Consider the following 26,834-nt stretch of genomic DNA (forward strand, 5'->3'; position numbering starts at 1 on the left):
AAAACAAAGTCAAACATAAGGATGACTTTTTTCTAGATACTTATTTTCAATTCTCATAATTTTCCTCATAATACAATAAAAAACAAAAGAAATGGATTTACAGATCCTAATAAAACGAAGTCAAACATAAGAATGACTTTTTTCTAGATGCCTATTTTCAATTCTCATAATTTTCCTCATAATATAATGAAAAAGAAAAGAAATATATTTACAGATCCTAATAAAACAGAGTCAAACATAGGAATGACTTTTTTCTAGATGCTTATTTTCAATTCTCATAATTTTCCTCATAATACAATGAAAAACAAAAGAAATATATTCACATATCCTAATAAAACAAAGTCAACCATAAGAATGACTTTTTTTTCAAGATGCTTATTTTCAATTCTCATAATTTTCCTCATAATACAATAAAAAACAAAAGAAATGGATTTACAGATCCTAATAAAACAAAGTCAAACATAAGAATGACTTTTTTCTAGATACTTATTTTCAATTCTCATAATTTTCCTCATAATACAATAAAAAACCAAAGAAATGGATTTACAGATCCTAATAAAATAAAGTCAAACATAAGAATGACTTTTTTCTAGATACTTATTTTCAATTCTCATAATTTTCCTCATAATACAATAAAAACAAAAAGAAATGGATTTACAGATCCTAATAAAACAAAGTCAAACATAAGAATGACTTTTTTGTAGATGCCTATTTTTTCAATTCTCATAATTTTCCTCATAATATAATGAAAAACAAAAGAAATATATTTACAGATCCTAATAAAACAGAGTCAAACATAGGAATGACTTTTTCTAGATGCTTATTTTCAATTCTCATAATTTTCCTCATAATACAATGAAAAACAAAAGAAATATATTCACATATCCTAATAAAACAAAGTCAACCATAAGAATGACTTTTTTCTAGATGCTTATTTTCAATTCTCATAATTTTCCTCATAATACAATAAAAAACAAAAGAAATGGATTTACAGATCCTAATAAAATAAAGTCAAACATAACAACTTTTTTTCTAGATGCTTATTTTCAATTCTTATAATTGTCTTCATAATACAATGAAAAACAAAAGAAATATATTTTTATTTTATTCTTATGTTTGACTTTGTTTTATTAGGGTTTGTAATGCTATTGCTTTTGTTTTTCATTGTATTATGAGGAAAAATATTAGAAATGAAAACCTCATACTAAATTCCCCCTAAATCGTGACATAGCTGGATTATCTAGATCCAACGCTGTATGGACGGAAGATTGCCAATGGGAAACTTGTCCCTATAATAATACTGAAAGACCCCAAACCCCATCGCAATAAAACATAAGCCATGCGGGTGCCGAGAATTGTCTAAATGCATGAGAAATTGTAAATGTGCAAAGAATGGTGTAAAGTGTACTATCGGATGCATGTGCACAGGTAACCATGATAAGCGCGGACGTGTTGCAGTTGATTGCATTCTGCAGGATGAAGATGTTGAGTAGTGTCAGATATAAAAGTACCGACAGAATAAGTGGTGAAACAACTGCAACAGAAACCGCAGTTGAGAAAACTAGGTTACAGAAGTAAGCTCAACAAAGCCTTTCTTATCACGCATGAAATTAAACCTATTTATAATATAAACACTACCTCAAAGTATGCATCAGAGTTTCAAATTTATGTAGATAAACATTTTAATTGTGAGTACAAGAAAAACAAAGGAAGTACACAAGTCTTGTGAAGCTCATTAAGTCATAATGCAAGAAAATTGCACTTGAAGTTGAATTTTTATACAGACTCCAATGCATATCAATAGTTACTGTCGTTCATAAACCGTAAACAAATTGAGTGTGCAGTTCTGATATGCGTTGAAATTAAAGGTAACGATGCTTGTCATCATATAAAGCATTCTATTACCCCCACGACCCATTATTCAAAATCGCGCACTGTGATTTGTTGAAACGCGTCACGTGACAGACCATTAATTAGCGATAAAGTGTCAAGGGCAACGAACTTTATGTTCTTCTATCATCACAGCGCACAGCAGAGCGCACAGCACACCTGCTTTATGTAGGGGAGAATGGAATGTCAGGGGTGTGTTATTGTATGTGCATACCTGCTTATAGGGGAGAATGGAATGTTAGGTTGTGTTATTGGAATGTGCATACGCTTTGGCTACGCGTATGCGCTCCACCTTGAGGTAAACAACTTGAAATATTTGGGCAAAAAATTTGATATTTTCTCTTTAAATCACACTATTTTGTGGTAATAGAATAGAAATAAAGGGTGCAGCATTATCCTTTACACGCAAATAATGTGTCCTCGGCAGTAAAACGTTTAAATAATGGGTTCGGCTGCGCCTCACCCATTATTTACGTTTTTACTGCCTCGGACACATTATTTTCGTGTAAAGGATCATGCATTACCCTTTATTTCTTAAATAAAGACTATTTCGATATTTTTTAGATGTGGAGTCAGATTTGATGACGTCATCATATTTTGTCCGATAGACGTTATACAAATATATATTTTGGAATCAAACATATATTTTTCTTACTAAGAACATACAAATGCATATGAAAATAGTTTGAAATATTTAAAAATTGGTTAAAATAAAGTATGTTTATCAGAGAAAATAGCCAATATCTATAGCCACGTAAAAGTGAAAAAAAAACCCGGCTTATTGAGATAATCGCAATCAAACATTATATTTAGTACACATGTCAATGGGAAAAATAAAATTAAAAGTTCCCTAACACAATAGCTGAATATATATAATACTGCTTCTAACTTAACAGAAATGAAAAGAAGGGTATTTAATGTATCCACACAGGCAAGATTTTTTTTTTAAATAAATTTTGCATTTTTTATCCAAAATTTGATGACGTCATCATTATTGCGCAATTTGTATTTTTTGCAATCCTGGAGAAAAATACGACCTATGAATTCATAATCCTGAGGTTCCAGACTATCAACATACATTGGTTTAAAAAAAGTTCTTTCAAGGTAACCCAACTCATTTTTTGTAGGCTTGTGGCTCTGACTAGAGGAGGTATCGCACACCGACATCGCCTGGTTAATAATTACATTATATATGTTCAACGGATATTATCGTCGTTAGCTAGCGTCTTGAGAAAGAACCATTGCGTCTTGAGCTCAAAAACTGATAGAAATATTCTGATTTTCTGATGTGAGCGCTCACTCACATGACGTATACACACAGAGGTCACACACAGCGTAGTGTGAGCACCCCCCATGGCGTATACAAGCTCACCCCCACACAGAAAAGTCAATTACCGAGTTATTGTCAGTAGCCTTAGTCGGGATGTCCCTCGGCTCATTATGCGTCTCAAAGGTCGGAACAAAATGGCCATGCGTGGCTGTGGATTCAACCTATCATGGCGATTTCTGCCATGAAGATATCTAACTCGCAGGAAACCGTGTTCGACTCGACGAGTAGGGACCCTGTCTTACATTAACGGTACCTCTAAACAATTGCGTAGAGCGTGTTCCAATTGCATTTAAGCATCATCAGACTTCACGCCAGACCTTATTTTCCTCGAAAGACAAGGTCAACAAGTTGGAACAGTCTACAAAATTGCATATTCAGCTTTTCACTGAATCTGAATCTTAATCTGAAATTTCTCGAGTGTGTTCCCTTTGACCAGCTTTGACGTGAGAAATGAGTAAGTGCAATGAGGGCGATTTCACGAAAGGTCATTAGTTCAAATCTACCTCCAGAAGATATGATGCGTGCATAGAGCACAAAAGAATACCCCCGGTTGAAGTGATATTGATTGACTCGTTTGCTTTGTACTTGGTCCATGCATTATGTCTTCTGGAGGCAGATTTGAACTAATGTCCTTTCGTGAAATCGCCCTATAGGCCTAGATGAAACAACCTCGAACGAGAGAACATCAGGGCCACATGGAAAAAAAGATCCAATCAGGCTGATAGTTCCATGCAAAATGCCCGGCTTAATGAAGTCAAATACATTTTGATCTGCGGTAAATATCATTATATTAGTATTTCAGCCAATCACAATTCATTCGTCTTTATGCTGACTTGTAGACTATAGATTCGAGTGATATGAATCAAATTTCAACACCTACAAGCAATAAAATTAACATTTCAGTGAAACTGCAAACTATATTCTAAACATCACAATTAAAATTCGATATAAAGTTCAGATAAAAAAAGCTCTAATCATTTCCTAGGACCGTGTTTAGTTCTGACCAAGAGGGTGGCAAGAGGTCATGTTCTGGAATCAAATACTCTCGCTGGTTAGCCAGCGGTGGGAGAAAAACGTTTGAATGGTTTTACGAGAACTTACGTCTCTTGAATGATACCACAACGGGCTTCTGCATCTTGTCTAACAGCGGGATCGACATCATCACATACATCTTCACTTGGACAGTCGTCACATGCCTCACAAATTGTTCCGTTTTTAGCCCAGCTATGTCCCCATATGTTTAGATTGGGTTCCTGAATAATAACAATTAAAACAATATTAATATTATACGAGGGGCATTGAAAAAATTCTGCTCCACCCTTATATCTCAGCCCTTTCATAATTTCCAAAACTATAACCAAGGGTCTCATCTCGCTTGTGAGAAATTTTGTTTTAAAAATGAATCAAAAAGGAAATCATGGAAATGGAGAAAATCTGTACATAAATCTACAACGAAGACATAAGTAGACCAACTTGAAGTAACCATAAAATACCATTTTGTCAGTTCAGATGCTTTCAACTTAAAAGGTGAAATTGACATAAATACAAATGTGGTGTGATCAAGCAAAATCAATCTAAAGTCGGCCATATACAATTTTCAGTTTCTTATTAGCATATGCAAAAGTACACCAGAAAACCCCAATGAAATTGGTCAATCAGTTCAAACGATATGAGCAGTTATTAAAGATTTTGCAAAACAATAGGAAACAAAAGGAAATATTTCCTTTGTTTGGCTATGTCTTAAAATCAATATTTCCGACTGATTTTACTTGATCACATCACAAATATTTAAAATTATGTAGCTTCTTCACTCCAACAAGAGCCGTTGCTTTTAGCAAATAAAAGATAAAAGCAGATAAAACTGTAATCAATTGTGTTTTTCTTTAAAATGCCCAAAAGACATGAATGTAGACATTTTATGTTTATTTACGACATATCATCAACAGCAGACATGGATGTCTGGCATCAGCTGGCATAACAACTCAAGGGCCTCATTGTAGAACATACGATAGAAGAGGGTGGCTGCTACAACTGCCCTGCGGTGGCTGAATGGCTGAATACGATGATTTTCATACTTATTCGTTGGCAGACTAATGACACGCTCAGCTCTATTTTGGATGGAGTCAAGCTGGCTGAACTAGTGAGGTGGGAGTTACAACAGTCCACTTATTCCATTTTTGATCGTATCATGGCCTTGTGGATGATGGCTCTCTGGGCAGGTAGAATATAGTGCGAGGCTCTTCTGAGGAGTCCAAGTCGCTGACCGGCTGTCATAGACATTTTGGTGGCTGTAATAAACGCCCTGGGGGCGTTGCATTTTTCCAAAAGAAGGGCGTTTATTGGAAATGAATGTTCAGTAAAAAAACTTCAAAATTTTCTGATGGTGCTCCTGTAGAAAGGAGGGATTTATGACCGGTAATAAGCTTATCGGACATAAACACGTCGGACATAGGCTATTGCCGACTAATGTGGACGCGCTGTGGGATTAGCGGAAAATATTTAATTGCATTACATTGACTCTAGGAATAGACAGTGAATTACATACTTACGTAATCAGTATTTGGTTTTCTTCTATCATCTGTATTGTCATCGTTACAATTGCCGCACAGTCCGCATACTTGACCTGAAAAACTATCTGGGATCAGGACTCTTATTCTATGCCTGCCATCATATTTCACTGTTAGGCCGAAATCAGTTTTCAAAACCTGTAACAAAATCGGAGGTTTATTACACACGCTGAAACAAAACTTTGGATGAAAAATTCTTCAGGTTACAATAAAGCAAACTGATCATTGTCAATTTGTAATATATTCTCAGCCTGCAGACATCATTTTGCGTTCAGTTCATTAACCTATACAAAACGCTAGGAGGGTGAGAGTTCATACAAATGTAAGACCCATAAGAGCAAGATATTAGGGTCCCCAAGAAGTAATCCCCAAAGACATTTTGGTCTAATCCAAAATCAATTAATCATTTCTCTTGTTTTAAAGTTTGGAATACCGACTGAGTTGGGCAACAATGGAGCGAGTTTTTGTTGCTACCTATTATCATATTCACTGAGAAATACAGCCATTTATGAAATTTTCGGCCAAAAAAGTTGCATTTTGCTATGATAGGCTTTATTCATGGTTCATCGCATTGACTGGAAGATGAAATGTGTTAACGTGAGGACTTATTGACTTGTTATTGGACTTGTGCAGTCCCATTCGCATTCGAAGTGACGTCATAATCGGATTAACTATAATAGCAATTACAGATAAATACAATCTTTGAATAGATTGCCCTGCACTACAAATAGATTGCATTAATCACATGTCTATGTCAGCAAACATAGATTGAATACAATATCGCTCTTTTCAAAGATACTAATCTTACATTTGCGAGTGATCAGCTTTTCTTTGATATCTATGGTTCAATGCATCGGTGCTGCGTGAACGTTGTAGTGCACAGCGATATAGTCAAAATTGTTTTCATCTATTGCTTTGGTAGTTAATCCGATTAACTATGTCACTTCGACGGCGAATATTCACCAACAAATACTGATCTTTAAGATATTCAGCTTTTGGACAACTCAAAAACATGTCACTAAACAGCTCACCTATTATAATTTGCTAATTTTGTAAACTAGCGGAATGCCCACGCTCCGCGCGGGCCTCCGCTAGTTGAGAAAATGGGAGCGTTTAATCCTTCTTTCTTTATTATTTTTTTCCTTCCTTCCTCCCTTACCCTTACGATATTTATAATAGGCCTAATCCCGTTATCCCATCCCGTATACCATAAGCCCGTACGCAAGTTGGCTATGCGCACCCGTGCGCGCGAGTCAAGTGACGCGCGGCGTGTACGCCGACGCGCTAAAGACGGCGCGATTTCTGCTAGATATGTGGACGCGTTGGTTGGCATAGCTCGTAAACAAACAGCCGCTATATATTTGCCCGAAAAACTCACTTTTTTACTGATATTGAGGCCAATTCTTGACCGTTTCCAACCAAATAAAGTGCAATGCATTCCCTGTATATTCTTCAATCTCCCGTGTAAATTTGGCGATATTTGGATCCAAACTGACGGAGCCTTTCAATCTTCTTACCCACAAACTCATACACATACAACATTTCGCTATTTATAGTAAGACTAGCGGAATCGCCGCGCTCCGCGCGGGCCTCCTGTAGTTGAGTAAACGGGAGCGATTACTAAAACGGGAAGCATTGCTGAACAGGTTACATGATGATAGAGACTATAGGGCCTAAATGGCGTTTAATACCACACCGGATTGCTATATCTTATTACGTAAATACCCTAAACCATAACCCCATACTCCCTACCCTAAGAATCATGTATCGTCCTTCACTGAAAAGGCCCCCCTAACCATAGACATATCCACCTAGACCTATGACTGCCCAAGTGGGGTGAAGCCACGTATCAAGGTGATTTTGGTCGGGTGGTCGGACGCGGAGAAATAAGCGTTCATGTCTGGAGAGAAAGACGCGCTCGTTTGCGTGATTGTTGCGCCATTATCGCTCGCGTCAAATGCAACATGTTCCATAGACGCGAACATATCTGCTTGCTTGCGTCCGGGTATGCGTCCTTGTCAAAGTCGTTGCTAAGCAGTGTCGGCTTCACTACGCGAACCAAAGTCATAGGTCTAGGTTCTTGTTTGTCTGGGCCCCTAACCAAGTGTTTGTGAACGGTCACCAATGGTATCTGGCGTGCGGATCAAGTGGCGTGTACGCCGATGCGCTAACGACGGCGCGCTTTTGTGCGAGGTGCGATGTCTCGCCTGTTGGCAACATATATATCTTACTATAAATAGGGGAATGTTGTGACTATGTATGTGAGATAATCAAAGGCTCCGTCAGTTTCGATCCAAATGTCGCCAAATTCATACGGGAAACCAAGGAATATACGGGAACGTATTTAAACTTTATTTGGTTGAAAACGGTCAAGAATTGGCTGCAAAAACAGTGAATAATGGGTAAAAACGGGGGTTTTGTTATGAAAATCGGTTACCAGCCTACGCGTCACTGCAGCTGGCCGGCAGCGCGTCGGCGTCGCGTGCGTAATGCGCATTACGCCAATGCGCGCGTAAACGGCGCAAAGCCACACGATTTGCGAGCCAGAGACCAGTGGACATGATAATACGGAAAGAAGGAAAAATAATAAAGGACAAAAAGGTACATGGACGGGTCACGGGATGAAGCGGTACTATAAAGAAAAATTTAATTAAAATGAGGACAAAAAGGTACGAGTAATTAGACCAACGGGTTAAAGTAACTAAATGAAACGGGAACAAAACAAAGAAGGAAAGAAACTATTCAGGAAATGTAAGAAAAAAAGAAGCTAAAATAATGAGAACAGAATTAAATAAAAAACATGGAAACGGGAAATCACAAGCAGCAAATAAAAAAAAAATGTTAAAAGGGAAAGGTAAGAAAGAACAGATTTAGAAAATAATGGGAACTGGGTTAAATAAATAAATAACATGGAAACGGAAAATCACAAGCTAAGCAGAGGAAACTAAAAAAAGAAAATGTTAGAAGAGACAGATTTAGATAAATAAAAATGTACCTTTTCAATGATTCTACCTGTTCAGTAATTTTTTCTGTTATAGTGAACGCGCGACTCATCTAGCGGGGACCCGCGCAAAGCGCGGGTATCCCGCTAGTCTTACTATAAATAGGGGAATGTTGTGACTATGCATGTAAGTGAAAAGGCTCCGTCAGTTTCAATCCAAATGTCGCCAAATTCATACGGGAGATCAAAGAATATATGGGAATGTCCTGCTATTAATTTAGTTGAAAACGGTCAAGAATTGGCAGCAAAAACAGTGAAAATATGGGTAAAAACGGGGTTTTTGTTATGAAAATTGGTTACCAGCCTACGCGTCACTGCAGCTGGCCGGCAGCGCGTCGGCGCCGCGTGCGTAATACGCATTACGCAAATGCGCGCGTAAACGACGCAGAGCCACACGACTTGCGAGCCAGAGACCAGTGGACATGATAATACCCCCAGACAAACAAGTACCTAGACTTATGACTTTGGTTCGCGTAGTGAAGCCGACACTGCTTAGCAACGACTTTGACAAGGACGCATTCCCGGACGCAAGCAAGCAGATATGTTCGCGTCTATGGAACATGTTGCATTTGACGCGAGCGCCATGGCGCAACAATCACGCAAACGAGCGCGACTTTCTCTCCAGACATGAACGCTTATTTCTCCGCGTCCGACCACCCGACCAAAATCACCTTGGATACGTGGCTTCACCTACTGCCACGGGCAGGGATGGGCAGTCATAGGTCTAGGATAATACCCCAGACAAACGAGAACCTAGACCTATGACTTTGACTCGCGTAGTGAAGCCGACACTGCTTAGCAACGAATTTGACAAGGACGCATACCCGGACGCAAACAAGCAGACATGTTCGCGTCTATGGAACATGTTGCATTTGACGCGGCGATAACGGCGCAGTAATCACGCAAACGAGCGCGTCAAACATGTATGCGACATTTCTCCGCGCCTAGTAACCCCGTCAATCCGTCAATATCACCTTGGATACGGGGCTTCACCTCCCGCTGTGGTAAAGGATGGGCAGTAATAGGTCTAGGTGGTATGTCTATGATAATACCGGGTGAACACGCCCTCTCACGCTATGAGAGGACATCTTACTATAAATAGGGAAATGTTGTATCTATCTATCTATCTATGTATCTATGTATGCCTATAAAGGCTCCGTCAGTTTCGATCCAAATGTCGCCAAATTCATACGGGAGATCGAGGAATATACGGGAACGTGTTTAAACTTTATTTGGTTGAAAACGGTCAAGAATTGGCTGCAAAAACAGTCAAAATATGGGTAAAAACCGGTTTTTTGTTATGAAAATCTGTTGCCAGCCTACGCGTCACTGCAGCTGGCCTGCAGCGCGTCGGCGCCGCGTGCGTAATGCGCACTACGCCAATGCGCGCGTAAACGGCGCAGAGCCACACGACTTGCGAGCCAGAGACCAGTGGACATGACAATAAGGAATGAAGGAAAAATAAAGGACAAAAAGGTACATGGACGGGTCACGGGATTATGATAACGAAACAAAGACGGAAAGAAACTAATCAGGAAATGTAACAAAAAAGAAGCTAAAATAATGAGAATAGAATTAAATAAATAACATGGAAACGGGAAATCACAAGCAGCAAATAAAGAAAAAATGGAAATGTAAGAAAGAACAGATTTAGAAAAATGAGAACGGGGTTAAATAAATAACACGGAAACGGAAAATCACAAGCTAAGCAGAAGAAACTAAAAAAAGAAAATGTAAGAAGAGACAGATTTTATTTAGATAAATAAAATGTCCCTTTTCAATGATTCTACCTGTTCAGTAATTCTTCCTGTTATAGTGAACGCTCCCATTTACTCATCTAGCGGGGACCCGCGCGAAGCGCGGGTGTCCTGCTAGTCTTACTATAAATAGGGGAATGTTGTATCTATCTATCTATCTATCTATCTATCTATCTATCTATCTATCTATCTATCTATCTATCTATAAATCTATCTATCTATCTATCTATCTATCTATCTATCTATGTGTATAAAGGCTCCGTCAGTTTCAATCCAAATGTCACCAAATTCATACGGGAGATCGAGGAATATACCGAGACGGTAATGCGAAAATTTGGTTGAAAACGGTCAATAATTGGCTGCAAAAACAGTGAATAATGGGTAAAAACGGGGTTTTTGTTATGAAAATCGGTTACCAGCCTACGCGTCACTGCAGCTGGCCGGCAGCGCGTCGGCGTCGCGTGCGTAATGCGCATTACGCAAATGCGCGCGTAAACGATACAGAGCCACACGATTTGCGAGCCAGAGACCAGTGGACATGATATAATACGGAAAGAAGGAAAAATAATAAAGGACAAAAAGGTGTATGGACGGGTCACGGGATGAAGCGGTACTATAAAGAAAAATTAAATTAAAATGAGGACAAAAAGGTACGAGTAATTAGACCAACGGGTTAAAGTAACTAAATGAAACGGGAAGGAAACAAAGAAGGAAAGAAACTATTCAGGAAATGTAAGAAAAAAAGAAGCTACAATAATGAGAACAGAATTAAATAAAAAACATGGAAACGGGAAATCACAAGCAGCAAATAAAAAAAAAAGATGCTAAAAGGAAATGTAAGAAAGAACAGATTTAGAAAATAATGGGAACTGGGTTAAATAAATAAATAACATGGAAACGGAAAATCACAAGCTATGCAGAGGAAACTAAAAAAGAAAATGTTAGAAGAGACAGATTTAGATAAATAAAAATGTACCTTTTCAATGATTCTACCTGTTTAGTAATTTTTCCTGTTATAGTGAACGCTCCCATTTACTCATCTAGCGGGGACCCGCGCGAAGCGCGGGTATCCCGCTAGTCTTACTATAAATAGGGAAATGTTGTATGTATCTATCTATCTATCTATCTATCTATCTATCTATGTATCACTATAAAGGCTCCGTCAGTTTCGATCCAAATGTCGCCAAATTCATACGGGAGATCGATGAATATACGGGAACGTGTTTAAACTTTATTTGGTTGAAAACGGTCAAAAATTGGCCTCAAAATCAGTGAAAATGTGGTACGTTGCTATGCTGGGTAAACAAAAAAGGGAGTCAGTTGTCAAGCTAGCTCGTGCGCGTCGTACGGGCGTATCTAATGCCAAGCCGCTCGCGTAGCGCAGCGATAGCGCGCGGGTAACGCATAACTACGCCATGTCGCGCGAAACGACGCAGAGTCTCGCAATGAATGATAATACGGGTGAACGACCGACCGTAGGCGTAATAAATACGGGGAAAAGATGTGTGTTAAAAAGTACAAACAACTACTTTAATCAAAAAAGAAAACAAAATGAGGACAGGTAGGCCTACGAGTATGTGGGTTAGCCTATAGTTAGTCACAGTAAGAAAATGAAAACGGGAATAAAATAGGCTAAGGAAGGAAAGAATAATAAAATCTAATAAAATTAGATGGTTTAAATAAAAAAAAGCTATTAAACTGAGGACAGAACTAAATAAATAACATGAAAACGGGAAATCACAAGCTAAGCAGCAAATAAAAAATGAAGTCAACAGGGAAATGTAAGAAAGGACAGATTTAGAAAATAATGGGAACGGGATTGAGTAAATAAAAAACATGGTAACGGAAATTTGCAAGCTTAGCAGCAAAATGTTTTTAAAAAATGGAACAAAATTGGCCCATGTAGAAGAAATAAAAAAAAAAAAAGAAAGAAGCTAAAATGGAAACTTAGGCTTAACGAGGGTCAGACTCAGATAAATGAAATTTACCTTTTCAATGATTCTACCTGTTCAGTAATTCCTCCCGTTTTAGTGAACGCTCCCATTTACTCACCTAGCGGGGACCCGCGCGTAGCGCGGGTGTCCCGCTAGTAATAAATAAGGCAAAAGATGTGTGTTGTATAAACAACATGAAGCGGTACTATAAAGAAAAATAAAATTAAAATGAGGACAAAAAGGTACGAGTAATTAGGCCAACGGGTTAAAGTAACTAAATGAAATGGGAACGAAACAAAGGAAATGTAAGAAAAAGAAGAAGCTAAAATAATGAGAACAGAAAGTAAAAAACATGGAAACGGGAAATTACAAGCAGCATACATGTATAAAAAAAAGATGCTAAAAGGGAAATGTAAGAAAGAACAGATTTAGAAAATAATAGGAACGGGTTAAATAAATTTAGATAAATAAAATGTACCTTTTCAATGATTCTACCTGTTCAGAAATCCTGTTATAGTGAACGCCCCCATTTAATCATCTAGCGGGGACCCGCGCGAAGCGCGGGTATCCCGCTAGTCTACAATAAATTACCGAACTTGGTGCTCCACAACTATCAAAAAACGAACCGGTTAAAATGCTTCTATTTTCAATGTCGAGCTATATTTTGTATTTTGAACTTGCAACACTATGTCACTGAAACTTAATTAAGCCATAGGTAACAGGTTACCACAACCACACTACAGCAATGTTGAAAAAGATTGTATTTTTTGTCACCTATACCACCATATTAGGTAGATTTCCGTAAGCTTCTGTGATTTTGGTAACTATTTTATATTTATTTGCCCAATCAACCTCAACTAGGCAATCTAAATTGTACTCACCATTTACATCCCAAGGTATTTTAGTATATCCACCTCACACATTTCCATTATATATCCAGTAACAGACAAAATATCAAAATTGATGCCTCATTATGACATGTATGATATCACAGACTATCACATGTATTCAAAATTGATGCCTGAATTTGACTTGAACCAATTGACCTATAACCTGACCTTTGATGACCTTATAGCCTTTTATAATCTCTTTTCCTAACAACATATTATAGAAGATACATACATGGTGTAGTATTAAATTGTCTATGTGGAAGCGATTATTTAGGCCTATTTAATTTATTCAGTGTTATAATCAGTGAGTATATTTCTATAGATAGTATAACAAAGCATTTAATGTATTCTAGGACATGAGATGATGAACATATTTATATACTTTATAAATTAGCAACATAAAAAAGAAGATGGGTACTGATGAAAGTCAGGGTATTAAATCGCCTTAACGTCTAGAGGATTATAGAGGATTATATATTCAAAACCAAGGTGGTTTTGAATACATAATCCTCTATAATCCTCTAGACGTTAAAGATAAAGTTAAAGTAACTTCATTTCGCAAGGAATCTATTGACGGATTGACGGGGTTACTAGGCGCGGAGAAATTAGAAAAATATATAATAGAAAAATATATAATAGAAATATATATAATAGAAAAATATTGCACTCGTCTTCGACTCGTGCAATATTTTTCTCTCTCGTGCAATATCTTCTTGTATCACACTCAAAGCCATTCAATATTGTATAAATATCCATCAGAAACAAAACTATGGACACCAAAACAAGCTTCCGTGGCAAAATTACGTTTCGCACCCGGACTATAACGAACGAGCTCCGATGGAATGTCAGCTTTCAGTCACCAGTATTTTATATAAGGTCTAAATCATTAGTTGGCGAAGAGGTTTCCTCTCACTTAGGCCTATAAAACGTTCTATACCCGAAATTTATAAGAACATAATTAAGTTATTAAGGATTTTTATTTCTTTTTATATAATCTTTTCTCACCACATCGCCCGGTTTTGATATTGTGAAGCCGGAGCCATAATAAGTGAAATCATTATTCTGAAGAGTCACAAGATTCGGAGCCACACCAACTTGCACCACTTTGCCCTGTCCAATGACCACAGTCTGAAAAACAAATCACCGTGTAAATATATTGTAACACAGGAATAGGCACTAATACATTTCCGCAACTCATGTTAAAAGAAGTAATACAAAGAATGCCATAATAGAAAATTAACAGTATAATAAATCCTGTATCAAGCTGAGCTCATAAGAATTTTGAAAACAGGGGATGCAAAATCTATAGGCTATACACTTGTCAGTGTTGGACATGTTGGATAGCAGTTAGCACAGTACATAGAGCAATTATTTCAAATTCAATTTCTTAAAAGGACTTTGTACTAAACGCCATTATAATTGTTTACAAGTATAGAAACTTGACTATTTAGTATGGGTAGTAAGAATGTTTTTGTATGTGTAAAATCCTCGTTTAGGCGACGAAAAAGAAAACCCTGTTCTACGGGCCCGACCGACCCAGATTTTGAACTATTGGGAAAAAAATTCCTGTACAAATGAATACCGACCCAAATTTCGACAATTTCAGAAACAAAATATTTTTTGTATTTTTCCAAATTGCAAATATTTGCTGATTTTGGTGATTTTTTGGGTCATTAAAAAAAAAAAAAAAGAGAAGAAAAAAAGAAGCCCGACCGACCGACCCTACTTGAAAGGTCCGTCCGCCCGTAGAACAGGTTTTCTTTTTTCGTCGCCTTAGGGTCAATTTGACACAGTTTTTAAATCCATGCTTATGGTCATTTTTGACACAGATTTACAGCATTTATTCATGAATAACCACCGGTTGTTCCAAATATATTACCTGTGACCATGTTTTCTTTTCGGAAAGGCCCATTAGGTTTAGGTTTAGGTTTTATCAACAAATACATCGCAGCCAAAGGCTGAATTGAGTACCGTATTGCAAAAATACAAAAATAAATATACACAAATACAAGATTATACAAAAACAGACCAAGATGAGAAAAATCAAAATGTGAGCAACCAAAACAAAACAAACCTTACCTTGGTAGGAGTCTGAGGAGAAAGAAGAAAAGATGAAAGCCAGAGGCGAGCCAACCGACTTATTGAGAAGATTCATCTTTATTCCCCGAGACTCATACCATAGACCTCCTTCCTTCTATGAGGGAGAAGCCCACTAGTGCGTCCACATGATGGAAGCGACTGAGCAAGCCAACGACTTTCCCTCCTAGTGGAAAGGGGGTCCAAGTTGCAAGTACTGAGAGGATGTTTATACGAAATGAACTTGTTATAACCTAATATAATCTTACTACACGTCCTCTTCTGGATATGTTCAATCATCAAGGATTGTTTAACAGTAAGAAAAGAATACGATTCACATCGGCATATTCCAGGAGAGGGCGAACATAACAAATAATAAATAAATGGTGATCAATTCAGTGGTGTTAAAACCAAAACGTTCTAACTTACTAAGAATAAACAATCTTTTGTTGGCATTTTGGCATGATTAACTTGAGTATCCCATTTGAGATCCGCCTGGATGTACCAAGAACTTTGGAATGTTGAACATAATTCAGAGAAGTGTTACCAATTTTAAGGTCAGTGCGCCCAAAAATGAAGGTGAATTCTGGTATTTGATGCGCGCAAAATTATATAGAGTAGAAAACATTTCAATAATTCGGGTTTTGTAAAGCATTTGTTAGTAAAAGCCGATCACCTAGGTATCATTTTTATTTGGACCTGCTAAATCCAAAAAATGCGCTGAGCAAGCGTTATTTTGCGTCTATGACCCTCGAAATAACCCGAGAAATGACCCCATAGGGTTATACAGGAGTCAATAACTAAACATGCTCCGATTTCACTCATTAGCATATCAAATTATATGTCTGGTCATAGGGATCACAAAAATGAAAATTTTGTGCGAATACGACCTGTGGTTGTGGAGTTATGTGCCATAAAGGGTCGAAGGTCAATTTTCAAGTTGTACAGGGGTCAACAATTCAAAAATTGTGACGGGAATTCATAACAATTAGTGGGTTTTAGAGGGTTCGCCGCCGGACAAGTTTATAACTGTCAAGCTTTCGTCAGGAGTAGCTCTGACTTCTTCAGGACAAAATACCTAAGAATGAGACATATCATGGCTCTGAAAAGGTCTAAATGTCTCATTCTTAGGTACTTTGTTCAGAAGAAGTCAGAGCTACTCCTGACGAAAGCTTGACAAGCATAAACTTGTCCGACGGCGAACCCACTAATTGTTAAAAATTAAAGTTGCCCCGATTGTCATGGAACTTGTACCAAATTGTTTGTCTAGCTTAGGCTGCAAGAAAAAGATTTATACTACTATCTGTGACCCCAGCATTGTGATAAATATATCTACATACCTGACCATTGGGTAGAATTGTGGTTACTTCTCTAGTTACAGACACAGGCCTGGTTCCCAATCTCTCGTTTTTTACATACACCACGAAACTCGGTATAGGGTTATTGGGATCGGTAGAGCATTCTTTCATAAACGCATATGCACAGTCGCCTTGGAAGTGCTGTCGGCTACCGTCACAATTAGTGTAATGCGGATCACCCCACGCACTACACTGACGGACACCTAAGTGAGAAACGGGCGAGTTGTTACATATCAGGTATATCATTATATCATGATAGCATGATAAATGCTATATTCAAGTACTTACCCCCGGGGGAGGGGTAGGTAGGCCTACTCAGTACATATATGGACGTCCGCAAACATGGGTAGCATTTTCAGCCTTTTCGCCAGCCCATAGGGCTGGTATCTAATTCTTAGATGGGATTTGTGTACACTAAAGATTAGCTAAGATTATTATTTTTACTTCTTGTGGTGGAAATGTTTTTGATGTCTGCTAATTCGATTCGCAAGGAAAAGAAAGTATGTTTTGCCGTTTCAACGAATGAAAACGATTGAGTATTGCCAAAGTTATGTTTGAATTAATTATGACCTTAAAAAGTTATCATAGGTTAGGCCTACACATAAACATAAACGTGTTCAGCAATCAGCATATCAAAAAAATGACATGGTCAACAATTAATAATTAGCGGGGAATGATCACTGGAACGAGGTCATATCAGTGGACTACTGAGCATAGCATGATGTTTGGTTGCCTGTGAGTGCATAATTGATATGTTGATAACAGATCTAATAATGTTGTAGAATCAAAATCTTCATTATATGGACCACATTGAAGTCAAAGTAATTAACTATCCTATCCTGTATCGTTTGATGGATAAAAATGACTCAAAATGTTATTGATGATATTATTGCTATCTTTAAGGTTAGCCGAGAGTTTTTCATGCGCTTGATTTCAGAGGGGCGTAAGTTCATAACAGAAACAGCCATGCAGAAAATGAACAAGCGTACTGGGACGTAGGCCTACTTACAATAGAATATTGATCCACGGTCAAGACATGAAACTTGGCTTAGCTCGTGCCCGGAGCTCGTGAGTCGGGGGCGGGCGGGGAGGGGGGGTTACATGAGGGGCGACATGCCGGGTCGGATGCCGGGGGAGGGGTACAAGCCATTTTCGGCAATTTCATAAGGATTTTATCAATTTTAAAATTGATTGGGGCACTTCGTCAAGCTACGCCCTGGAAAATGTGTTGATTTTGAATTTATAGCCTTGATATCTTTGATGAAATAAATCAATGCTGCTATTCCACTGATTACAATGTAATAGGGTACAACAATAACATCAACAACAATATCAAAAAGCAATTATTTGCAAATCGAATTTGGGAAGAATATTCAAAAAGACAGACTTAGCAGGCCAACAAATTTCTGAATTATATAAAGTGAAAAACAATCAATCACGATTCACTGCAGTCAGCGAATCAATCAAATAAAACTAAAAAGAAAGGAGCAAGAAAGAATAAAGAAATAGTGAAAAGAGAAAGAAAGAGAGAGAGAAAGAAAAGAACGAAAAGAAAGTAAGAAAGAAAAAGAAAGGAAGAAAGAAAGAAAGAAATGAAAAAAAAAAAGAAAAAAAAAAAAGAGAAAGAAAAGAGGAAAGAAAGGAAGTAAAAATGAGAAAAGAGAGAAAAAGGAAAGAAAATTCAGCCACATGGGGACTCGAACCCACAAAAATTGTTCATAACAGATTCCCAGTCCAACGCTCTATCCACTGGACCATACATCAGCTTACGCAATTTCTTATTCTCGAAGCGGATATGTAACTATAATTTGATGTAATTACTTGATTACAATCGCGTCCGCACAATGGCTCTTAGAATAAACACGCATGTCGGCGCTGAAATTTTGAACGAACTGATGGAGGAAAACCTCGTTTTTTGCAATACTAGCTTCAATTTTGAGTGAAAATCAAATGGGATAGCAATTGGCAGAATGTTGAGAAATAATGTAGGTATTCAGATGTCTAAATTAACGCCCCGTTATCAAGATATCGATAATTTCACAAAACAGTTTTTTCTCAGACAAGATTCTCGAAAATGTTCCCCAAAAACGGGCTTTTTAAATTTGATCGGTACTGTATTTGGTTCTTCCCCATGGCAACATTATTTCTTTAATCGATTTGTAGTACAATACAAAAATGAGAAAACAATCACTCGGCGTGGTTTTATACGGAGCGAACATTTGAAAAAACTGCATGGAACGTGTTTTTGATCTTGTGAACATGGTGCGTAAAAATGATTTAAACGAAGGATTTTCAAACGGATTCTAAATTTTTTTATAAACACACAAAAATAATGTAAAGATACATCATCCATGCACCAACATTTGACCCACCGGGATATTTGATTGCTGAGAAAACGCGGTTTTAGAGAACAACTTTATACGTCTTTTATACGTTTTTTATACGTTTCTTCGTGTAACCTTAACATCAGTTTTGTCTTTTCAACGGGAAAAATCCGATGGAAAATAGAGTTTTTAGGGGCTAGCTATAATATTGAACAATATATCCCATATTTTGACATGCACTTATAGAAAATAAATAAATTATTGTCTTACTTTATAAATTATAAATACTGTAAAATGACACATAACTAAAGTGAGGCCACTTTCTATCTTTTTTATTTGATTCATAAAATTACATTCAACAAAATGATTGAAGACTGAGAAAACACACAATGCAGACTATTACAGAATGGAGTAGGTAAGATGCCATGTCCATAGCTTTGCAGGAGTTTCGGACTAACAATCAACACATTCAAGAAATACAGTTTAAAAGTGAAGATTGTAGTGAATGATCAGTCCTTTATCATGTGCTTGCCACTATCTACTTTATAGTAAACTATACATTGCGAAATAATATAAAATCATTTTATAATAAAACGTGCATGTAAGTTGAGTTTACATAGCGAATTAACTAACAACTGCAGTGTATTTCTTGATTTTAATAATAAGCATGGGTAAAAAGCAGTAAAGACAAAAATACAGAACAATTTGGAGTAATGAATTAAAGAGTTGACAGGAGTTATAGGAGTTAATGTTTTTTGCTGTTTTCAGTGTGCATGTTCTCACCATTGATGGTTTGGTGGAGTGTCATGTAACATGGATGTAAGCGTGATCCTAAAAATGCCTTTCACGGTGACCCAAACTATTTACAAGACCTCTTCTGCATTGAGGCTGGCCTTCCTTTTAAAGGGAATTTTTATCGTATATAAATCACCTCCGGGCAATGACCCCCTTTTATAGGTATAGGCCTATGGATGGGTTCTTTTTCAAAATGTTCTTAAATTGATAGGAAAATAGCCCAATTGTGGCTCACTGTAGCCAACATTTTTAAATTTCACCAAAATTGGTAAAAATTAAAACAATTTGTGTTAAATTTGGCCGAAAATGTTGAATATCGGTATATCGGTCCAAATTTCTTGAAAAATTGGTATATTGATGGGTCCCTTTCCCTACCCAAACAAAACTTGAGTAACCCCTCCCCCGGGTACTTATCCCCAAACCATTCCCTATCTCGGAGGATGTGGGGAAATGATTGGGCGTGTGATTTTCGGACTAATTATTTAATGACAAATCAGTACATTCTGGGAATAATTCTGGTATACCATGCGCACAAGTATAACCATATCCCTAACATAACACTAACCCTAATCATAACCCTAACACAGGGTGTGCAGGGTAAACCAGAATTGGACCCATTTTGCCTACCAAGTTGCAGGTTCGGGAGATTACTCCCCATTCCAGAAAAATACAGCACTAATTTTATTTGTACTTGTATTTCATACCTTTCACATGTCCCGCATTTCCTTTGTATAAATGAAAGAAAGTCCTAATTTCGACATTATTATTGTAAAAGGTCAGTCCCTTCTCAAATTAGGAGGCTTTCTGTAAAAAAACCCAAATCACTGGTGCCTGATGGGAAATACTAGTACGCCACCACCGGATTGTTTTCAGCTCTTATAGCGGGCGCGCTTTCAAGGTTGCTACTCGCATTGAACAGGCAAAGTTTGCAAAATTAACGGCGTCGTTATTTGCCAACCTTAAGGAACTGGAATGAGCGTTTATGGCGTTTCGACAGTATTTTTTATGGGACATGAGAGCACCTCAGACGTATCGAATTGCATTACGAAGCATGTCTTTCTGATATCAAATAATTTTTCATTTTTGAAAATCACGATATAATACAAATTTTATGACAAATTATAAAATTTGATATTTTTCAAATTTTGATATATAACAGTCCTCGAAGTAAATTTTATAAATCTAATAATATATTTTAAAAGTGTATGTAGCTGAGAGGAAAAGCCGACGATCAATTGAAAATTTTGACCTTTCATATTCAAGATATGGATTTTTTTCCCCAAAAGACCTCATTTTTTTGTGTGTTTTGTGAAAAAAATCTATATCTTCAATACGAAAGGTCAAAATTTTCAATTGATCGTCGGCTTTTTATCCCACCTACATACACTTTAAGTATAAATCATCAGATTTATAAAGTTTACTTCAAGTACTGTTAAATATCAAAAATATCAATTTTTAATGATTTGTCATAAAATGTGTATTACATTGCGAATTTCAAAAATCAAAATTATTTGATATCAGAAGGACATTCTTCGTATTCAGAATGCAATTCGATATGTCTGATGTGCTCTAATGTCCCACAATAAATACTGTCCAAACGTTCATACCCCAGCCCTTAAGGGGACTCGATCTTTTGTGGGTCAGGGGATTCACTCTATCATTAATTTTTTTTTTTGAAGAAGTCAAAGAGCCCTAGGAATAAAAACTGTAGTGTAATTCACGCCAGACAGACCCAATTTCTTTATATGACAAAAATTAATTTTTGTAATCGATCAAAAAACAAACGTTTTATATCAATTTTAAATTTAGCCTGAATCCGTAAATATGGTACCTCTCGCCCTCTTTTAGGTCGAGGCTGTTTTTACCATTATACAGCGAACCATTGTTGAAGCTATTTCACATACATGTGCAAAACATTATAGAGAAAGAATGGGAACAAATACAGTTGAAATATCTTTAGTTGATTACAAATGATAATGTCATGAAGTCGTAAATTTTAAGGTCAAATTCCTAAAACCAAAACAAAACAAACTAAAAGCAGATATTTCCCGACTTACGCAATTTCATTATCACATCAGTGTCTTTATTATTTGTTTGAAACCTTTCCCAAACGTTCGTGCTATTTATGCATATAACGGCTAATCTATCTTTACCAAACGCGTCTTTTATTAGTAAACAAAAGGCTAAAGATGGCATTATGAGATTTATCTTTTATCATTACACTCCTCCGCTCAACTGCCACCGGGGCCGAGCGGTAAAGCACTAGTTCGAAACCCAACGAAGCCTGTGAAAACTTTTTTTCTTCAAAATTCATGATCGCATTCCGAAATGAGTCACTTGTCGGTAAATCATGTATCGTATCCTTAATTAACATAATCAAGGGATCGAATATGAATTATTCATAACCGATCGATAACTGGCCGCATTTTCTAGCTAGCAAACCAGCGGGATTTGCCATTCGCTTTGCGTGCTTCATAGAACATTCGTGAATTTAGTGTCACCCATTTGGCATCCCAGCCCATTGCAATATCGCACAGGTAAATCAGAAACATGTGTTTGTGGATTTAACATATTTGATCTGTTTTAAATTAGTTTTATCTTGGTTTAATTGGGTTTAAGTCCTGCAAAGGTCATGGTGAATTCTGTTGCACACATAACTGCATAATGCCTTACCTTGGAGCGCACTAACTGGGTAATCCCGGCTTAAAAATAAAATCCCACCAATGCCCCACGTTTCATGGGAAAGGGAAGGGAGTACTTGAACATGCTCAATAGTTTCCCGGCCCCGCATTCCATGTATCCACGGGCATACGGTTAGGTGTACCATCTCCGCCAATTTCTCTTTTTTAATTTCCCCTTTTTTAAAAATCTAATTCCCCGGTTTGTTTTTTAATTCCCCATTTTTTATTTGATTCGCCGATTTTTTAAAATAGAATTCTCCTTTTTAATTCCCCATTTTTTTAATGCCCCCATTTTTTTAATTCCCTTATTTTTTTTAATTCCCTTATTTTTTTTAATTCCCCATTTTTTAATTCCTCATTTTTTAATTACCCTTTTTTAATTACCCCTTTTTTAATTTCCCCATTTTTTTTAATTTCCCCTTTTTTAAATTCCCCCTTATTTTTAATTTCCCCCTTTTTTTAATTCCCCTTTTTTCTCTCACAAAGCAGAATCTTGGCCGAGGCACATACTGGTAGTTGTCCAAGAATTTGCTCGCTTCCCGCTGCGTATGCTGGTTTTTACGCACTGTAGTCTTTATGTGTGACAGACCCACTGTGTAGATGTCAGTGGTCAGACCACGTGTGTGTATTACACCACTAAAATAGCCTGTGTGCTAGGGCCCAAATTTGGTGGGTGGAATCCTTGATAAGAGGGAAATATATGCCCGAAATAAAATTGAGGTCAAGCGAGGTCAAAGGTCATTACGGAGGGGTCAAATTTCAAACTTTGTCCGATCGGGCTCAAACTTGGTGGGTGGAATCCTTGATATGAGGGGAACACGTAAAACTTAAAATCGAGGTCATCCGAGGTCAAAGGTCATCCAGGAGCTACATTTTAAACTTCATCTGATTTGGCTTAAACTTGGTGAAAGTAATTCTCCATATCACAGGAGCACTATCACGGCTACAGGTGCTCTTTCAGCTACAGGTACACTAGTATTATTTAAAAAAATTAATATTAATTTAAGCAAAATCAACGGGTGTTTTTTGGTATAACTCTGACAACTTGTGAAGATATGCTCTTTTAAAGAAATGAACCCGTTTTCACTCTGTCCACGGAGGAGGTTTGGCTACTTCAAAGATTGAAAAGGAGTACATGCGTACCATGCATGAATATCAAGCATTCCTCAATAATAACTTTAACAAATAACGAACTTTATTTAGGAACGGGTTTTACCGGTACGGTGGGCCTATGGGATATGGATTGTGTTATTTGTCATTAACTTGTCGGCAAAATGGACATGGGATGGGACTTCTCTTGCTATACTTGCAATTAAACTTATTTTTTCTTGGTTATTTATGCCTTTTTTGTTTTATTACGTTTCTTACTTTGTTGTTTCTTGCTTTCTTTTTATTTACACCATCTTTTTGGGATAAAAGGTTGCCTGAAAAGGACTGTTTGGTATGTCCTTGGTTCTTCTGAAGTGAGTTTACTGTGCTGCTGTGTCCTCCACCTGGTTGCCTCCTTGACGAATACAGGTTTCAGCCCTGCCTCATTGCATCAATTGTATTGCATACCCTCCTTGTGCGCCGTATAATTTCGAATGCAGCAGTAATACGGTTGCGAAGATGTTGGAGGCTAGCTGGTGACCCTCGATCATAGTGAACGCGTTCCAAAGCCTAATGCTATTATCTATCCATGTCATTAACCGTGTAGCCAAACCTCATCCGTGGACAGAGTGAAAAACGGGTACATTTCTTAAAGAAGGCATATCTTCAAAAATTGTAAGCTGATTGAAATAATTGTTTTAGTTTATTAAAGCTAACGATCTAAGGTTTCGTAACATACCAAAATGCATCAACTTTTCAGAAATAGGAGAAAAAGGGGACGCAATGAGGGTTCTGTTGTTATTGGGACACCCTGTATAAGCAAGAATTTCCCATGCTTAAGTCAATTTGTCCAAAGTATGGACTTGGGTGGGTTTTGTATTCGTATATTCAATTGTAAAAAAAGAGTGTTCAAGTATTCATCATGCTCATAATATTGCTCGAAATTCTTATTTTGGGAAACAAAAATTCGCAAACCTTAAACAGATTTGGGACCGTTCTGTCAAAAACAGGGTATCTTTGAAATGCTGTTCGCGTTTAAACTAAACAAAATATTCCCGAAAAGGTGTGTTTTTGTTCTAAAAAGTTAGCAAAATGAGTTCAAAGTTCGCAGACGAGCATAAGTACCCGCGGATACACGGATGTCGGGACCCGGAAAAGTTTATAGCGTCACGCTATAATTAGAGTACCGACAGGCCAACGTGTTTGCGACAAACGCTGCCTTGGTTCTCCTCCGCTGCGATTTTCCGCTCAAATGCTGCTTGTTCTGTTTTCTTTATTCTTTTCGCTGCTTCATATTTTCAAGTCAGTAAACAAACAAAAAAGCAACAAAAAACAAAAAACAAAGACAAAAAAACCCCAACAACAACAACAAAAAAAAACCCAATAAACAACAACAAACAAACAAACAAAAAACAACAACACTGCAACATATTTGCAGCGTTGATCTGCTTGTGGCAAGATATCGCAACAGCAAAATGTCGAAATATATTCAGCCCCATAACGTTATTTAAGCTCTTTGGGCCCTATAAAACTTTTCCATTCTTTCCATCATGCACTATTCCAGAGGGGTTTGACGTCGTACAAGAACCTCATAGTTTGCAATTATTTTGTCAAATATGGGCATTCTGATTCCATATGTGGATTATCGTAAAGTCCATCGATGTTGCTAATATTTAATTGTTAAAATACACTAGTTAAGCTGTTATCACGGTTATAGCATTATAGAGCGATGTAGAACATCTTTGCTCATGTTGTTAGAGAAATTTGAAATATGTGGAAAAAAAAAAAAATAGAAATCCTTGATTCTTTTAGAATGAAAAGGGTTGGGGGCGGACATTTTAAAACGACATTTAAAAAGTTGCATTTGGCATGTTGACATGATAACAGACAAAAAACAAATTTTAGTCGAAAATGACCAAAAATTACAATTTTAATTTGTGAAAAAAGGCAAAGTTTGGGCGAATGCCACAAATAAATAAGATGTGATAATAATTATAATTTTTTTTTCTCCTGATAGGGGCATACTTTGGTAGTCATTGCAAATGAAGAAAGAGCTTGTCACTCTTTTAAAAGATCCTTTGATTTTAAGTAGAAAAACGCATTTTGGGCAAATATAAGTGTCATTTTACCCCAACATTGAAGGGGTATAAATGTAAAGGTAGGTTTGATATTTTGAAAGTGTATGGTGTCATAACTAGAGTGAACCCTTGTTGACAGATTATATAGTTTAAAAATTAGGGTCTCAACTTAGGAAATTCTGGCCAAGTGTTTGAAAAAATATGTATTTTTAAGGGGAACCTCTCGCACCATAGTCGAACGCCTTAACGATTGAGCTAATAGATCAATAGATCTTTAAAACAAAATCCCAACCGCTAACATCGCCACCATAATTCATGAATACTAACTTCTATAGGCTTATACCTAATATTTTTTTAACTTAAACCGTCTACTGGGCATTTTTTAGGTGAAGGGGTCATGTTTTTGATCGACATTCAACCATAAGGGGGAAATCCCCACTAGCTCCTAAAGAGTTATACCAAATATTTTTAAAACTTTAACCGACTACCGGTCATTTTCTAGGTGAAGGGTTCATGTTTTTTTAATCGACGTTCAACTAGAAGGGGTAAATCCCCCTACGCTTGTTTCGTTTACGATAATAGGTCATCTCAGGATGACCCGCAATTGTCATCTCAAGATGACCTCACCTCCCTTTTTTATCATGACGTCATCAATAAGGGCCATCTCAGGATGACCCGAAAAGGTGATCTATTAAAAGATGACCACATAGGTCAAGGTCAGGTCAAAGGGGAAATAATCAGAATCACACCTGATACTACTAACACCCCTCTTATCAAACTCAGGTCTGATATGCCTTGTTTGTTCGACGCGTCGTCACAAGGAGGAAAAAGAACTTGTCAATATCGAGCTTGGAATGAGATGCCACAACATAAAAGGTTCATTCAAGTAAGTTCAAACGGGCACTTCCTGATCGTTTTTGAAATACGACATTGTAATATTTTGTAATATACGACAATGAGAAATGTAAGTCATAAAAATGACTTTTGATATAATCTGTATTTGGCTATTCCAGTTGAAATCCATAATGGAAGATATGACCTTAATAATCTCCCACACAGGGGTG

General features: G+C 37.1%; 1 protein-coding gene across 1 annotated transcript in view; it reads right to left on the reverse strand.

Moving 5' to 3' along the window:
• The window catches only part of LOC140160457 (zonadhesin-like), a 99,911-nt gene that overhangs the window by 15,474 nt on the left and 57,603 nt on the right, over positions 1–26,834 (reverse strand). Inside the window, exons 14-17 of the mRNA XM_072183692.1 lie at positions 16,786–17,006; positions 14,375–14,497; positions 5,770–5,925; positions 4,322–4,473 (exon numbers count right to left, since the gene is read on the reverse strand). Coding sequence (XP_072039793.1) covers positions 4,322–4,473; positions 5,770–5,925; positions 14,375–14,497; positions 16,786–17,006 — 652 coding nt within the window. The remainder of the gene's footprint in view (positions 1–4,321; positions 4,474–5,769; positions 5,926–14,374; positions 14,498–16,785; positions 17,007–26,834) is intronic.

This window comes from Amphiura filiformis, chromosome 9 (genome assembly GCF_039555335.1).
Source record: "Amphiura filiformis chromosome 9, Afil_fr2py, whole genome shotgun sequence".
NCBI classification, from domain to species: domain Eukaryota; kingdom Metazoa; phylum Echinodermata; class Ophiuroidea; order Amphilepidida; family Amphiuridae; genus Amphiura; species Amphiura filiformis.